General features: G+C 34.8%; 4 protein-coding genes and 1 long non-coding RNA gene across 13 annotated transcripts in view; 2 read left to right on the top strand and 3 right to left on the bottom strand.

Moving 5' to 3' along the window:
* Window positions 1-196: 196 nt before the first annotated feature.
* Window positions 197-4849, top strand: cGlr1 (cGAS-like receptor 1). Of its 4 annotated transcripts, XR_006881876.1 has the most exons (12): window positions 199-494; window positions 917-1038; window positions 1176-1346; window positions 1551-1648; window positions 2022-2066; window positions 2465-2615; window positions 2699-2833; window positions 2892-3026; window positions 3149-3280; window positions 3412-3598; window positions 3781-4000; window positions 4102-4849. XR_006881876.1 is itself a non-coding variant. In XM_046614763.1 (11 exons), exons 2-11 carry the CDS (start codon window positions 919-921, stop codon window positions 3945-3947), a joined length of 1341 nt encoding a protein of 446 aa, XP_046470719.1. In that variant the 5' UTR covers window positions 199-494; window positions 917-918; the 3' UTR covers window positions 3948-4849. The 4 variants fall into 4 exon arrangements, 3 of the variants coding, with proteins under 3 accessions (XP_046470721.1, XP_046470719.1, XP_046470720.1); XM_046614763.1 differs by having other exon boundaries at window positions 3781-4849; XM_046614765.2 differs by lacking the exons at window positions 3412-3598; window positions 4102-4849 and having other exon boundaries at window positions 197-494; window positions 3781-3921.
* LOC124213422 (uncharacterized) lies at window positions 4200-6601 on the bottom strand. The gene is made up of 4 exons (XM_046614768.2): window positions 6043-6601; window positions 5768-5934; window positions 5470-5676; window positions 4200-5370 (listed from the first exon to the last, which is right to left on the bottom strand). Exons 1-4 carry the CDS (start codon window positions 6290-6292, stop codon window positions 5029-5031), a joined length of 966 nt encoding a protein of 321 aa, XP_046470724.1. The 5' UTR covers window positions 6293-6601; the 3' UTR covers window positions 4200-5028.
* A 2231-nt stretch (window positions 6602-8832) lies between these two features.
* Window positions 8833-10753, bottom strand: LOC124212130 (uncharacterized). 4 transcript variants are annotated; one of them, XR_011176397.1, is made up of 5 exons: window positions 10615-10753; window positions 10282-10519; window positions 10024-10186; window positions 9330-9494; window positions 8833-8961 (listed from the first exon to the last, which is right to left on the bottom strand). It is a non-coding gene; the product is annotated as an uncharacterized lncRNA (long non-coding RNA). The 4 variants fall into 4 exon arrangements; XR_006881573.2 differs by having other exon boundaries at window positions 10028-10186; XR_011176396.1 differs by having other exon boundaries at window positions 9330-10186; window positions 10270-10519.
* A 67-nt stretch (window positions 10754-10820) lies between these two features.
* Window positions 10821-12288, top strand: LOC124212128 (26S proteasome non-ATPase regulatory subunit 10). 2 transcript variants are annotated; one of them, XM_046611903.1, is made up of 4 exons: window positions 10821-10956; window positions 11044-11142; window positions 11502-11790; window positions 11872-12288. In XM_046611903.1, exons 1-4 carry the CDS (start codon window positions 10849-10851, stop codon window positions 12066-12068), a joined length of 693 nt encoding a protein of 230 aa, XP_046467859.1. In that variant the 5' UTR covers window positions 10821-10848; the 3' UTR covers window positions 12069-12288. The 2 variants fall into 2 exon arrangements, with proteins under 2 accessions (XP_046467859.1, XP_046467860.1); XM_046611904.2 differs by lacking the exon at window positions 11044-11142 and having other exon boundaries at window positions 10823-10956.
* Window positions 12289-13504: 1216 nt separating this feature from the next.
* The window catches only part of zip (myosin heavy chain 10), a 39807-nt gene continuing 38503 nt past the window's right edge, over window positions 13505-14808 (bottom strand). For both annotated transcript variants that reach the window (XM_046611893.2, XM_046611894.2), the window contains one exon: window positions 13505-14687. In XM_046611893.2, coding sequence (XP_046467849.1) covers window positions 14558-14687 — 130 coding nt within the window. In that variant the 3' untranslated portion in view covers window positions 13505-14557. The remainder of the gene's footprint in view (window positions 14688-14808) is intronic.

Genomic DNA, 14808 nt, shown 5'->3' with positions numbered 1-14808 from the left:
GAAAAAAGATTACAATTGACAATGCGCCTCTCCTGTGCGTATAATTTCGAATCGAATTTGTCGTGCAAACCCGCCTTAATACCGCCTCATGGCGAGTTGCGATCTTTGCGATTGGCGGAAATGCCGGCTGCGTGCTGCTTTATGAATCCGGTTTGACGTTGAGCTTTCAATGCAGGAAAACATCATTCGATCCAGAACCGTCTACGTGGCGTGAGATGGATTGATTCCGGTCTGTTTTGATCATTTATAAACCCGGGGAATCCTATAACGGCGTACAACTTCGTGTATAAAACAATTGAGCGGACAATTCAATTGCAGTTCAACGTCGACGATTGACGCGTATTTTCGTAAATTCAAGGGAACATACTTCTGTCTATTGTTTGTTTAACGAGTGTTCGATACGTGGTTCGATATATGTCACATAACGCCGGGAGAATTCAAGTATAACAGTACGCACTCAGGTTTTCAAAGAAATTCTTTCCAACAATCAAATGGTACGTTTCTTTTACATTATTTCGCATTGACTATCATTAACTAGTCTACAAATTTTCGACGATGAATTGATCATTGAGCCGCGCGTTTGCGAATACCAAGCTTTAATTTTTAACCACTTTTAACTAACTTTGTGAAACATTGTATAATTATGGATATCTGATTAGTTGTTGGTGATAGTTCAAATATTTGAATTCAAGTTTGCTAAAAATTTAATTTATATTTGGGTTTAATTAGGAGCTGCCAATAGGCAAATTACCGCGATTTCTGTATACTTATAGACGTATTTGAGATGACATCAAACTTGGATAGAAACGACTTTTGTATAAATATGTTTCAAGGAATATACAATTGATAGTCTATATTAGGAAACTGTTGACAGAATAACAGAAGGAGTTACGTATTTTATTTCAACTGATTACAGACATGGCGCCTATACCTGTCGATCCAAGATTTAAATCAGACCGCATTTTCAATGAAATAAATAAACAATTTGTCACATTGAAACCTGGCGAAACAAAGGAATACAATGCCCATTTACAAAGGGTGTGTATTATTATATTGTGGTACTTTACGAAAATTTCAAAAAATTACCTTTGTTATACATACAAAATAATAGTTGGTAAAAATAAATAAATAAACGAACGCAAATGGAAATCAGTATTTACAATTGTGATATATAGGTCTTGTCGACGTTCATTGAAAGAATGAAAGAAAAGGATCCACTATTCAATGCATGTTATCGGCGGATTGTTTATGTGGGCAGTTATTATGAAGGCCTTAAAGTAGGCAAGCCGGAAGAGTATGATTTAAATGTTATCATAAATCTACCAATCGACTACAAGACTTTGAACGTAAGAAGCCCAAATATTAAGTTTCTTCTTATGCTTTCGTTGATGTATATTGAAAGGTCACTCTTTTTATTGACCAAACCTTACGTACAAATGTGCTTTGAAATTGTTCATTGAGAAATAATTTTTAGAGACGAAGGAAAAATAAATTTGCAAATATTTGATGAAAATTTTGTTTTAATCTAGTTTTCGTCTTTTGCTTGATAGATTTTAATAGCTTCCGAGAAGCCAGGATATGTGAAAATTAAAGCAATGTCAGATGTTCTACCAAACTTAAGAAAACAACCTAGATGGTCTGAGTATAAGTAAGTTTTATCCACGTTCTGAGTTAATATTAAACTATAATATCAATTTATATACAGTGAGACTCGCACCTCTCAGTTAGATGTTATAGATATTGCTACTATCAAAAAATATGCCCCTGCAGCTATAATCGTGAAATACATTCAGACTCATAATATCTTTGAGATCAGTGTTATTAAGACAAATTTCTTCTGATCTGATTACAAGCAAACTGAATAATAAAACGCTTTTTTTTCAATTTGAAGTCAAGGTTTCATCCTATCAGTTGGATGCAGCAATCCAATTTGTGAATACCTGTTATGAAGAAACATATGCTAGCAATAATTATAATATATGTTCGAAGATTGATCAAATTCGGAATGAAAATTCTTTCAGGAGACCTTGTGCAGCTGTTTATCAAAGGCAGAGATATAGAAAGTTGTGAGTCAAGTTACCTGCAAACCTAATCAATAAGAAGACAGGGTTTTATAATCTTGCTCATATTTGATTTTCACGGTTGTCAAAGCTCAGATTTGCTCATGATTTTGTTTTTCTTTAGGTCTATGCAATGTGAAACAAGTTTTTTTCACCATAGTTCTGATGCCTGTACTTGATTAAATTTAATTTTCCCGTCATTTATTTTACCTTATTTTCAGGAAAGCAAACACTGTTTGAACTGACTTTTCCGAACTTTATTCTATTAAGTTTTGAGTAGCATATGATGTTTTCCGAGAAAAATATCCGAGAGAACCATCACTTCCCATATAACATACTTTGGCTTACTTATTCAAGACTTTACTACACGTATATTTAATTGATGTATTATTTTTTATCTTCAGAGTTATGGATAAGTGGTTTGACAAATCAATGTATCTTGATCAAAACCAATTCCGTCAGTGGTTCGAATCGGTTGCGAGTAGGGTGTTCCAATCATTTCCAACTCCAGCTAACAATGAATACATTTTATCAGTGGATGGAATAAAATATACAGTAAGTAAAATAAATGCTGTTACCAGATCTGTTACTTCTAAGTCTCAGGAAAATGTAAAATAATTATACATCACTTATTTCAGCTGCGTCAAAAAAAAAGTGGCCCAGCACTAACGTTGAAAATAAACATACCGAACGGACACAACGTAGATGTGGATCTCGTTCCAGTCCTTGAATTTCTGACCGCACCTCCTCGACCATTCAGGAGTCACACTAAGGTAATACAAAATCAAATATTTCTCAAACTGACTATGCAACAAGTTTTTATAATTACAGAAGAAGAATTGGTTCGCCGTATCGAAACCATTACAGAATTGTTCCAATAATCATATACTGTGGAGACCAAGCTTCTACGAAAGAGAACAGGAACTGCTTAAAGGCAGTATTAAACAAGTCATCAGACAGATGAAGGTACTAATTATTGAATATTGCCGTAAAAATTAATACCATTATTTATCCTTTTTTGTCTTAAGAAACTTGGTTTTTCAATACATCCAAATTTAAAATCCTCAAATTTGTCCTTCTTTGTTTAGAAATTGAGGGATACCCAAAACTTTAAAAGCATCGCTAGTTACTTCATAAAAACTTTGTTCCTTCGGGAATTGGAGAACCAAGATTATAGTTCCGATTTTCAAAGATTACCATCCACGTGGATATTTTACTATGTAAGTACATCTATTTGTTTATTGCACTGTCAACAATTAGTAATTCCTACAGCCGTAATTTTGTGATTTCTTCGTATTACTGCCAATTTTAAATGTTTTCAAAATTCACTTTAGCTTGATAAATATTCCAGATGTTGAAAAAATTTCAAGAATCGACTGGAAAAGGTATAATATACGATTTTTGGAATCCGACAAACAATCTGTTGGTCAACATTAGCCAGAAAGAAATGTCAAACATAAATGACAGATTGAATAAAATAATCAAAGATATCGATAAAAAAATTCAGAGCAATGAGTATATCATTGCAGAATACATACGTAAGTTTTAAATTGTTGGAAAATTTCTTAGTATCGAAAGAGCAGATACGAAATTTTGATGATTAATGTACAGAAATTTTAACTAGAAAGGAAATTGTTACAAATCAAAATAAGAATATTTTGATATCAGCCTGTAAATAATACCTTCCACCTTCTAATTCAAGATGTATCTGATTTTACAGTGAACAAAGACGAATTGGCAAAGTTGAAAACGTCAATGCTTTCTTCTGCGATGACAGAAATGAGAATCGAATCCGCATCAGCATCAACTTCTCAAAATAATGGTATTTTATCAAGTCTATGGAACACCTATTGGAATATTTCAGCCCCGAATCCTGCAATTCAATAACGACGATAGAGTGTGCATTAATGCAGCAGATTTTTCTTGATGCTTATGCATAGGTAACTTTTGCATTACTCAAGGATCAAGTGTTCAGTAAACTATAAACGAAGATATACTTGGGTATATATTTATAGATTATATAAATTTTACACTGGTACAGGTATCACGTAGCACTTCGAATAGCAGTCAACAAACCAAATTGGAAGATAAATTGCTACCGAAAGCAATGTTTTATTATTGTACTTTTTTATAAGCATATTTGACGTACACATGTACAGCACGATATTCGTCACTGTACATAAAAGTGCGGATGTTGCATAAATGTCAGCGGGAGTTTTAGATATTGTACATTATCGGGAAAAAATTGTAAATTAGGAATTCATGTGACAATATTATGTTAAAATCTCGTTAATATCGTAGGTTTATAAAAGGTTTTTTAAAAATATTTTTATTACAGTTATACAAACTATTTTAGTTAGAAAATTTTATCCATATAAAAACTATTTGTTTAAAATTTGTTTCAGCCTTTATCCGATCACATATTTTATAAATATTTTATATTTAATACGTGTTTCAGCTGTTATGACTTTATAGCTACTTTTAATCATTTTTAATTATAGGTAGGATATGTACAATATTTTTTTACCCCGTACACATTGGTTTTATTACATATAAGATTTTTGTACATGCATGAAGTAATATACGCGAAAATCAATTGTAGATTTTTTGTCTGGCAAACCCAAATATGACTTAGTTTTAATTAAAAATATATATGAATTTTAAATAGGTAAAATCTGATAAAAATTAGAGTAATCGATGGTAGAAGATTGCATATCACAGAACATTCATTATGAAGGATAAATCCATTTTTGCAATAACTTCAAATTTCTCTTTCAACCCAACTTAACTTAGTAGAGCAAAAATGCTATGCATTGTATCTGCATAGTTTACATTCCTGTTCTGGATAACTTTTATTCAGCAGCAACTCTAACTAGCATGCTATATTTATTTTAACAGCAACATTCACAGCTTCTTTTGGTACTGAGATCTCATAATAATAAAACTCCATGTAAAAGATGAAGCTGTATTACTTTTTTATTGCACATCGAATCAATGGACCAGCATTGCGGTCTGCCCAAGAAACGAACGAAACACCAATTTTGAGTACGCAGGTAAGCAGCGATAAAGAATCATCCTCTGCAGAGTGAGAATTGCGTGGATCAACACCTATGAGGTGCCTATATAGTGTTTCCAATTTGAAATTAGTGGGCGGACCATAGGTAAATGGCAATCGTTTTTTAGCTAGTGATCCATCTTTGTTCTTGAAGGGCTTACGTGGTTTAATATTCATTGGATTGCTTTTCTGATGCGTTGGTGTTGTCTCATTTAATTTTTGCCTTGACTGTACGTATTTTACATCAACGCACTCCTAATAAAAAAAAGCAAAACTTGTCAAAATGCTATTTAGATTAGACATTTTCTAAATATTTGATCAAATTAATAGTTTAATTGTTTTAAGATCTCTTACATTTCTTAGAGACGTCGAAGAGACCTCATATGCATCGAGGGCTGCAGAGAGTTCTGCGTTGCATCCGTCATCAAAGAATGTTGTACTCTCATCGCTGGATACAATTAACGGAGCAACAGGTTTTTTACTTTCGTCAGGATGACCGTGGTTAAAGAAATTTTTAAACGCATCTAACGAATCAACGCATAAAATATTTTTGGATAAAGTCTGTGAAAATGAAAACAACAGGTCATCGAATATTGAGATGATGATGTGCATGAAACTTTAATCAATAAAGGAATTAATCGTGGTGAATTACCCCTCCGATGCGATTCAACTCAGACAAAATAATCGGGTAGTCAAATCTGTTTCCATTGTGAGCCACAAAACATACCGGAGGATGTAGCCTACTGATAAAAGAGTTCAATAAGTCGGATGCATGGTGATCAAACGACTTCTCATGTTCCAGTAAATCGTTGTAGAGACCTGGAATTAAGAGAATCATTTAGTATTTCAGTACTGTTTAATTACTGTTAAGTTAATGTTTAAGGGAGTCTCATTAGATGATAACAAACGTTTGTGGTATGTAGTAACCTGTTATTTTAGAAATTTCCAATGGAATGAGTCGCATAGGTTGCAGCGGGATTAGTAGCTTGTGCAAAACTCTGGGCAAGGTAAGGTCCGTACTGAGTAAGGAATCTCTTGCAGTTGCAATGAGAGATATTTCGGTTATTCTGGGCACACTAGAGCCATGAATGAAACCTGTCGTCTCCAAATCAAAAAATACAAAGGTCTGGATCTTAATGACAGATTCTAAGTCATCTTTTGATTCTGTCTCACTCATTTTGATATAGAAAATTATGATTACTGTGTGACGTGCTGAGACAAACAAGTTTTAAAAAATATTAATCCCCTGCTGTATCAAGTCTGAATCTATGCAATAATAAGAATTAAATAAATAAAATACATATATTAGTCTTTTGTTAAAATAATTTGGTCTTTTCCGTTACTTCGTTAATGTTCAATGGACGTCTCACACATCACGTCACAGTCACGTATCGCATGGCGTCATGTGTAATAAATGAGCACTTTATTATTATAACAGAGGAGTACGCTTGACGCGTGGCTCATGTCTCCTGATGCCTCCATTCGTCTTTGTGTTGTCTGTCGTGTGTCGCGTTGTCGCTAGGTGGCTACAAGTTTGGTCGTATGACCGGTCGTTTTTCGCTCTATTTGTATGACCCTTTCCTGACTAATTGGACCCCCAGCAACCCAGAAAACGCAGCAAAAGCAGCGTAGGACCAACAGTAGAGAAATGACGACGGAAAAAGCACCAGCCAAAAAATGTGGAAATCACTGGTTCTTGTTTTTTGGGTCTAACTTTTGATCCGTTGCTCGCAGCGTATTCGGGCTGCGCCCAATCGATTTCTCTCGGAAAATTACGTCGGAAAAGTGCACGAAAGAATTTATTGCAGCACTTTTCGAAATCGCGAAAATTTTCGCCAAAAACACAAAGGGGTTAGCCTTACTTTTTTTTTGGGCAAAAAACTTTTGGTCTCAGATTCGATTTGGATGACTCTTTCTTGACTAATTGGACCCCCAGCAACCCAGAAAACGCAGCAAAAGCAGCGTAGGACCAACAGTAGAGAAATGACGACGGAAAAAGCACCAGTCAAAAAATGTGGAAATCGCAGGTCCTTGTTTTTTGGCTCTAACTTTTGATCCGTTGCTCGCAGCGTATTCGGACTGCGCCCAATCGATTTCTCTCGGAAAATTACGTCGGAAAAGTGCACGAAAGAATTTATTGCAGCACTTTTCGAAATCGCGAAAATTTTCGCCAAAAACACAAAGGGGTTAGCCTTACTTTTTTTTTGGGCAAAAAACTTTTGGTCTCAGATTCGATTTGGATGACTCTTTCTTGACTAATTGGACCCCCAGCAACCCAGAAAACGCAGCAAAAGCAGCGTAGGACCAACAGTAGAGAAATGACGACGGAAAAAACACCAGTCAAAAAATGTGGAAATCGCAGGTCCTTGTTTTTTCGCTCTAACTTTTGATCCGTTGCTCGCAGCGTATCCGGACTGCGCCCAATCGATTTCTCTCGGAAAATTACGTCGGAAAAGTGCACGAAAGAATTTATATCAGCATTTTTCAAAATCGCGAAAATTTTCGCCAAAAACACAAAGGGGTTAGCCTTACTTTTTTTTTGGGCAAAAAACTTTTGGTCTCAGATTCGATTTGGATGACTCTTTCTTGACTAATTGGACCCCCAGCAACCCAGAAAACGCAGCAAAAGCAGCGTAGGACCAACAGTAGAGAAATGACGACGGAAAAAGCACCAGTCAAAAAATGTGGAAATCGCAGGTCCTTGTTTTTTGGCTCTAACTTTTGATCCGTTGCTCGCAGCGTATTCGGACTGCGCCCAATCGATTTCTCTCGGAAAATTACGTCGGAAAAGTGCACGAAAGAATTTATTGCAGCACTTTTCGAAATCGCGAAAATTTTCGCCAAAAACACAAAGGGGTTAGCCTTACTTTTTTTTTGGGCAAAAAACTTTTGGTCTCAGATTCGATTTGGATGACTCTTTCTTGACTAATTGGACCCCCAGCAACCCAGAAAACGCAGCAAAAGCAGCGTAGGACCAACAGTAGAGAAATGACGACGGAAAAAACACCAGTCAAAAAATGTGGAAATCGCAGGTCCTTGTTTTTTCGCTCTAACTTTTGATCCGTTGCTCGCAGCGTATCCGGACTGCGCCCAATCGATTTCTCTCGGAAAATTACGTCGGAAAAGTGCACGAAAGAATTTATATCAGCATTTTTCAAAATCGCGAAAATTTTCGCCAAAAACACAAAGGGGTTAGCCTTACTTTTTTTTTGGGCAAAAAACTTTTGGTCTCAGATTCGATTTGGATGACTCTTTCTTGACTAATTGGACCCCAGCAACTCAGAAAACGCAGCAAAAGCAGCGTGGGATCAACAGGAGAGAAATTACGAAGGAAAAAGCACCTGCTGAAATATGTCGAAAACACAGGTCTCGTTTTTTGGCTGTAACTTTTGATGCGTTGATCGCAGCGTATTGGGACTGCGCCCAATCGATTTCCCTCGCAACATTACGTCGATACAGTGCATCAATAAACAGATTTCAGCAATTTTGAAAATCGTCGAAAATTTCACCATAAATCCAGCAAAAACGCTGAGGGGTTTTTTACTCGTGATTTCCAGAGCAAAAAGTTTTTGAACTCAGTATTGACTTGAACGATACATGTCAGATTAAGGGGGGAACCTGCTTTAGAGGCTTCAAAAAATCGGTTTTTTCGAGGATTTTTTTGGGAAGGAAAGAAATATCCGATTAAAACAAAACTTCCAGGATTCATTGTTATGTATTTCAACAGTCTTCTCGAATTTTTTTATTAGGATACATGTTATATTATGCCTGGTACAAGCATTTCACCGAGGCGTCTCCAGTATGCATTTGTCGTGCGGCCGGAAAGGTGCAGGTCGCAATTTCCATCTGAAACAAAGAAACCAAAAAAATTTTTACTTCTCAATAGTATAGCTTCTAGTTAAACCAAGAAAATTCCGCAAAAAGTGAAAAATTCAACAATTTTTCGCAAAGGAAAAAAAAATTCATTTTTCTTGCGAAAATGATTCACTTTAGATTCTTTAAAAAGTGGGTTAATCTCAACTTTCTCAAGGTTTTTTAGGTTCAACTAGAAGAGAATTTCATCCCGAGTACAATGCAATTTGTCTCGTTTCGAAAGGACGTTTAGTTTTTTTCCTATCTTTCCCGCCAATTAGGAAAAAGCGTAAAAATGAAAAACGGAGAAATCGTGCGTCAAAGTTTTCGTACATAAAAAATCGTAATTTTCTTGAACTTACCGCATTAATATGCTAATCGGCGATTCCTGGTCCATAGAGTTGCCCTTCAGATCTTCAAAGAACTGGTTCAAAACTTCAAAAAACTGGTTCAGACTCTTCAAAAAACTGGTTGAAAACTTCAAAAAACCGCTCGTATACCTGCTGGACGCTTGCTCACTATTTCTTCTGTAACTCCGAAAATATTTTGAATTTGCGACTGAAATTTTAGGGACACATTCTTGGATAGTTTGGGTAGACATCTATGCAAAAAAAAATCGGTTTTTTGAAGCCTCTAAAGCAGGCTTAAATGGACACTGAAATATGTGAAAAACACATCCAAAACAGCGTCGGATAATTTTTTTCCATTCGAACACTTTTCGAAAAACAATTCTGCTTCTCTACCCAACGTAGATACTTCACTTGCGACTAGCTAAAACAGCGTTTCGATTCCATGCCTACGGAAATTCAAGATCGAGAGAAGAAATGAAAAGTTGTTGTAATAATTATGAATATTAATGTTATGGAATTCATCGAGCGCGTGTCGAATAGAATCCCATTTCGAAATGAATAATTCTTCTAATTTCATATTATAGCCGTATTATTGTAGATAATCTAGTTTGTCTCTAGGAAAATTATAAAATTTACGGTATGCACGACGTATCAATCGTACATGGATCATATATAATAATATCGTACATGGACCGCATATACATACATACTTCTTGGTCTCAGCATCATTATTACATCTGATCTATTATTATTTATGATCTATGTATACATTCTGCTCTCGGGTACCTATACTTCAATTAAATCACTGTTTTCAGGGTTTGTACGCTTTTTGGAACCCGAAATTCCCTGACTTTTCGAGGTGTTCCAGCCTGAAAATAAGATTTTTTTCAGTAACCTTCCAAGAAATATGCTGCTGGTTAATGACAATTTTTTTGCTTAATAATACTAATACCTTTAATATTACCTAGTAATTAATTTACTGTCCGACTACTAATTTACAAACAACAGCCAGCGATTTTCAGTAAGAAAAAAAAGAAAGTAGGTTTGATATCAAGTAATGTACGTATAAGAACGAATTTCTCCAAGAAACTTAAAATTCCAGTCCTATTTTCGAAATTCCCTGACTTCTCTCTGCTATAAAAAACTCCCTGAGTTTTCCCAGTTTTTCAGGTTTTCCCTGTGCGTACGAACACTGTGTTTTGCTACAAATTTTGGAAGAAATTTACTCTCATTATTAATTTCTTGTATCGCCGACAAGGTGATAAGTACACACAGGCAAGTACCGGCTTGGGCTTACCATTTCGAAGACAGTGTTACTCGGAAGGTGAATGCAGCCAGGATCATGTCGACATCGGTAACTCTCTAATGTTCGGCAATAAGTTCTCAACTCTACCGTTAAAACATCTCAGGGGGCGCAAGCGCACGAAGATTTTCGGTTGTCACACCAAACCCATAAGGGCAACTGTCTTTATATTCTTTAGTCGACGGAATCTGGTTCAAATTAGTGAAAGTCATAAAATTCCAGTCAAAAATGGGGCCGCCGGTATCATCTGTATACGATTTGGCTTATCGAGGCAAAACAGAAGCCGTAAAAATACTTATCAATGAAAATCCAAAACTCAAAACCGACATGGACGCGGTAAGCACTGCATCTACAGTTTCTTTCACCTGAACCGCAGATACATGTTTATACCAAAATAACGCTCATCCATCACACGGCGTATAGAATGGCAGAATGCTCATTCATTGGGCTGCTTTAGGGGGACACGATGATCTGGTCTCGTACCTTCTGTCGCTAGGTTTTCCAACGGATCCAAAAGATGATGTGAGTATTCCGGGAGAAAATATGTTCATATCGGCAATACCCGTTGTACGCTATTTTACACGCCAGTTATGCGTAATCTTGGTTCGTCGCCATTTCTTAAAGCCTGATAACAATTGTACCGAGTGTAGCAACTGGAAAACGAATACCCAACAAGATGAAAAGTTTCTGTCATACGGAGCCAATGATAAGGCTTCATTTCGCCCGTCGCTTAAGTAGAACGCTGTTTGATCATGTGACCAATATGGAAATGCAAATCCATACGTAGGGTCGCAATGCTTATGAATTATCGTAGCTTATTTAAAAACGATTGAACGAATGGAAAACTATAATTTTTTCAAATTTGTCTTATTGTTTGACAGATGGAAATGACGCCGCTAATTCTTGCAGCTTCGGGGGGTCGTGAAAAAGTGGTGAACCTACTGTTGAGCCAAGGCGCTAATGTAAACGCTCAGACGAACGATGGTCATTCAGCGCTTCAATATGCAGCTTCGAAAAATTGGAAAACAATATGTGCCGCGCTGCTTGAACGAAATGCAGATATAAATATCGCCGACAAGCGGGGATCAACGCCTCTTCACCGAAGCGCGTCAAAAGGAAATTTAGCGATCGTAAAACTTCTCCTGGAGTACGGAAAACAGCTGAAAATCGGTAGGTTGAATTTCACAAAAATATTACTTTATTTTACTATAGAATTTATATGCATCCGTAACTTTTTGTTTTCAAATCCAGATCAGAGAGACGCGTATGGTAATAGTGCGTTACATTTGGCATGCGAAGAAGACAGACAAGAAGAAGCTAAAGTATTGGTTTCAAACGGTGCTTCGATTGAATTGACGAATAAAGATCGTAAAACACCGTTGGAGTTATGTAATGTTGTATTCGCCAAACAGCTGAAAGAACTTCACGATAAGAATTCACTAGTTTGAAAAATGAGAAGATGAAGTAAAGATCTGCGACGTGCTGTAATTTATGCATGAAATTGAATTTATAATATTGAATGTGTCAAGATTCGTGCGAAAGTATACTTACAATAATTAAGTTATACATGATATAAGTTTGCTACAACCTATGCATGCCTTGGACCATATATGTACATAACTTGTGGCAAATAAAAGGATCGTTTACTTTTTTCATTACAAATTTTAATCAGCATGTTTTATTTTCTAAACCTAACATTCAGCTGAAGTAAAAGTTGCATGCTTTCTATTTCAATTATTATGTATAATATAAAAAGTTATTGAACGGTTTTCTCCTAGTTTCCTTTCTGTTCAACAATTTCACTCTCAATCACCTTACCAATGACATACCACATAATAATGAAGACAGGAAAAAACAAAAAAGAAAGATATACAACATCTGATCATAACATTTTCGAAGAAAAATTAATATAATTAGCTTCCCTGAATAAAATATCCTGCGTAAACATATTTACAAAATACTTTCGCTAATTGAAGAGTAAAGGAAAAGAGCGTTGTATCTTAAATTACAAATTATTAGGAAAACAGAGTGACAAAATGTTCGTCTTTGTCTCTTAGTCATTCAGTACTCTTTCACGTTATCCTCTTAAAAATCCTACTATTCACGCTTGGGAGATAGTGGATTTAGAGTTTCAGTAAATCTCCTTGCCAGTATGATTCATTAGTTGGCTGGGAAGACGGCATCAATTACTCATCATCGGTTAAACTAATAAAAACTTAACTCCAGCTCTATATCCAATAACTCTGTGTTCTCTTCAAAACCAACAAACATTACAACTTTCTAAAATTACTCGATCTAAATTCTTAGCCTTTAGAATGCCATTTTGGATACTTCCTGCTTCGTTTATTCGATCAATTTCTATTTTTTTTAATCCTTTTCATCACTACTTAAATGTCTTTACATATTGATTAATATTAATATTTCTCACAATTACAAAATATATTATCCTTTCATTAAGAGGTGATGAAATGTTTCACCGCTTTCTAAGTGTAAATCATTCTAAACGACAGCTTGTAAAATGCTTACTGTATAAAAATGCACGTTTAATTCTTATTCGAATACACAAACTACTATATAATTGTTGTATAAAATGTTATTCTTTCATTTCTCAAGGGTTATAATGCCTATTATTTGTCCAATAGTAAAAGTTATTCTGAATTTTTTATCAGTCAAATTAGTATATTTCTTGCGAATCTTTATTTGATTTCTTCGTCTTTTTTTCATTTGGCCGCAATTGCTTTTGAATAACGTTATGTGTTTGTATGCCTGACCCGGTGAAATTTTATTTCAAGAGGTTAGGAAATGATATGATCCCGGAAATGGGAAAATTAAATGTCAATTAAGTACTGTATTCAGTTTTAAAAAATATATAAATAATGATAACAATTTTTAAGTATTTTATTTGCTTTTTTTCGGAATAATATATAAAGGACTTATTCTATGGTTTTATGAAATATATTATATAATCATGCCAAAAATAATAATAATCATAATAATAATATATGTATATATAAATGCGTATGTAGGTATGTATACTAAATGGTTTTCGAAATAACAGGAAAAAAAAAGAATTGTTAACGAAGAAGAAAAATACTGAAAAAATCATAAGACATAAAACCTTTTAAAATGAAACTACTAGCCCGTGAATGATGCGTCGCGTGTATATTATTGGTCAATTATTAAAATATTTAATAACCATAATAATATATGCGAAATAATTTACGGTTATCAACGATTTACACTAAATGTGTTATTCGTGTTTCTTCCTCTAATTATGCAGTATTTTTTATCTACTTCATGAAATCTTTTAAATCCAACTTAATTTAAGTTTTACAAATTTTTTAGTCCATATGCAATTGGTACTATTAAAGAGTCGGGGATCAAATGGTTCAGTTTTCAATTCATCAAAATTCGTATTCCTTCATTTATAATTATTATCGTTATTCAATTCGTGATCTCATTAGTAAGGTGTAAAGTTATGTACAGATTGTAGATTTTTTATTTTAACTCTTTATTTTCTTTCATGAAAAAAAAGAACTTGCTTTTTCTTATTACTTTTTCTCATTTTTTTTCCAATGGCAACTCAGATTGAAGCCTTGTATTGAACTCTATCTCTACCTATGTATCTACCCTCTTTACTCTCTTTCGCATATCTATGACTGTATTAGTGGTTGAAAAAAAAAAAAAAAAATTAAAAAAATTAATTTAACATCAGCTCGGAGATGGCATACCATTTTATTATTTGTATATCTTTTCTACCGTTGAAAAATGGCTAATCGACGAATCATCCAATGGTTCGCTTAACTCTAGTATCATCTTCATATATCTTTTTAAGACCGTTACTTTCATTTCTGCAGATGGTCTGTATGCATTATGCGTTACGACATAATAACAGTATATTGTATTATATTGTTAAAAAGGAAGATCCATGGCCACTTTAATTCGCAGCTTCTTCGCCATCCATACTTTCGTCCTGGGTTGTTGAATCGTCACCGGAGCCACCGGTCTGCGAGGAACCTCGTTTTGTGAGACGAGTAGTAGAGCTGAGACCAATTCCTGGCGTTCGTCTTAAACAAAATACAAATTTAAATTAGTCAAACGTCTTACTCTTGACGGATAAAACTTCAAAAATTTTTCACCATACTTGGAATATACAAAAAAAATTATAAAAAAATCATTGTTCAACAA

The sequence above is a fragment of the Neodiprion pinetum genome, chromosome 2 (assembly GCF_021155775.2).
Source record: "Neodiprion pinetum isolate iyNeoPine1 chromosome 2, iyNeoPine1.2, whole genome shotgun sequence".
Lineage (NCBI taxonomy): Eukaryota > Metazoa > Arthropoda > Insecta > Hymenoptera > Diprionidae > Neodiprion > Neodiprion pinetum.
Note: the sequence above shows the minus strand (reverse complement) of the source record. Positions and strands in the feature narration are given on the sequence as shown.

Coding starts and splice junctions, on each gene's coding strand:
- LOC124213422 (XM_046614768.2), bottom strand. CDS start 6,292: ATGAGTGAGACAGAATCAAAAGATGACTTAGAATCTGTCATTAAGATC. Junction 5,677..5,767: donor AGTTGAATCGCATCGGAGGG/GTAATTCACCAC, acceptor TCATTTTCACAG/ACTTTATCCAAAAATATTTT. Junction 5,371..5,469: donor CTTCGACGTCTCTAAGAAAT/GTAAGAGATCTT, acceptor TTTTTTTATTAG/GAGTGCGTTGATGTAAAATA.
- cGlr1 (XM_046614763.1), top strand. CDS start 919: ATGGCGCCTATACCTGTCGATCCAAGATTTAAATCAGACCGCATTTTC. Junction 2,067..2,464: donor AGGCAGAGATATAGAAAGTT/GTGAGTCAAGTT, acceptor TTTTATCTTCAG/AGTTATGGATAAGTGGTTTG. Junction 2,834..2,891: donor CATTCAGGAGTCACACTAAG/GTAATACAAAAT, acceptor TTATAATTACAG/AAGAAGAATTGGTTCGCCGT.
- LOC124212128 (XM_046611903.1), top strand. CDS start 10,849: ATGGGGCCGCCGGTATCATCTGTATACGATTTGGCTTATCGAGGCAAA. Junction 10,957..11,043: donor TCAAAACCGACATGGACGCG/GTAAGCACTGCA, acceptor CACGGCGTATAG/AATGGCAGAATGCTCATTCA. Junction 11,143..11,501: donor CAACGGATCCAAAAGATGAT/GTGAGTATTCCG, acceptor ATTGTTTGACAG/ATGGAAATGACGCCGCTAAT.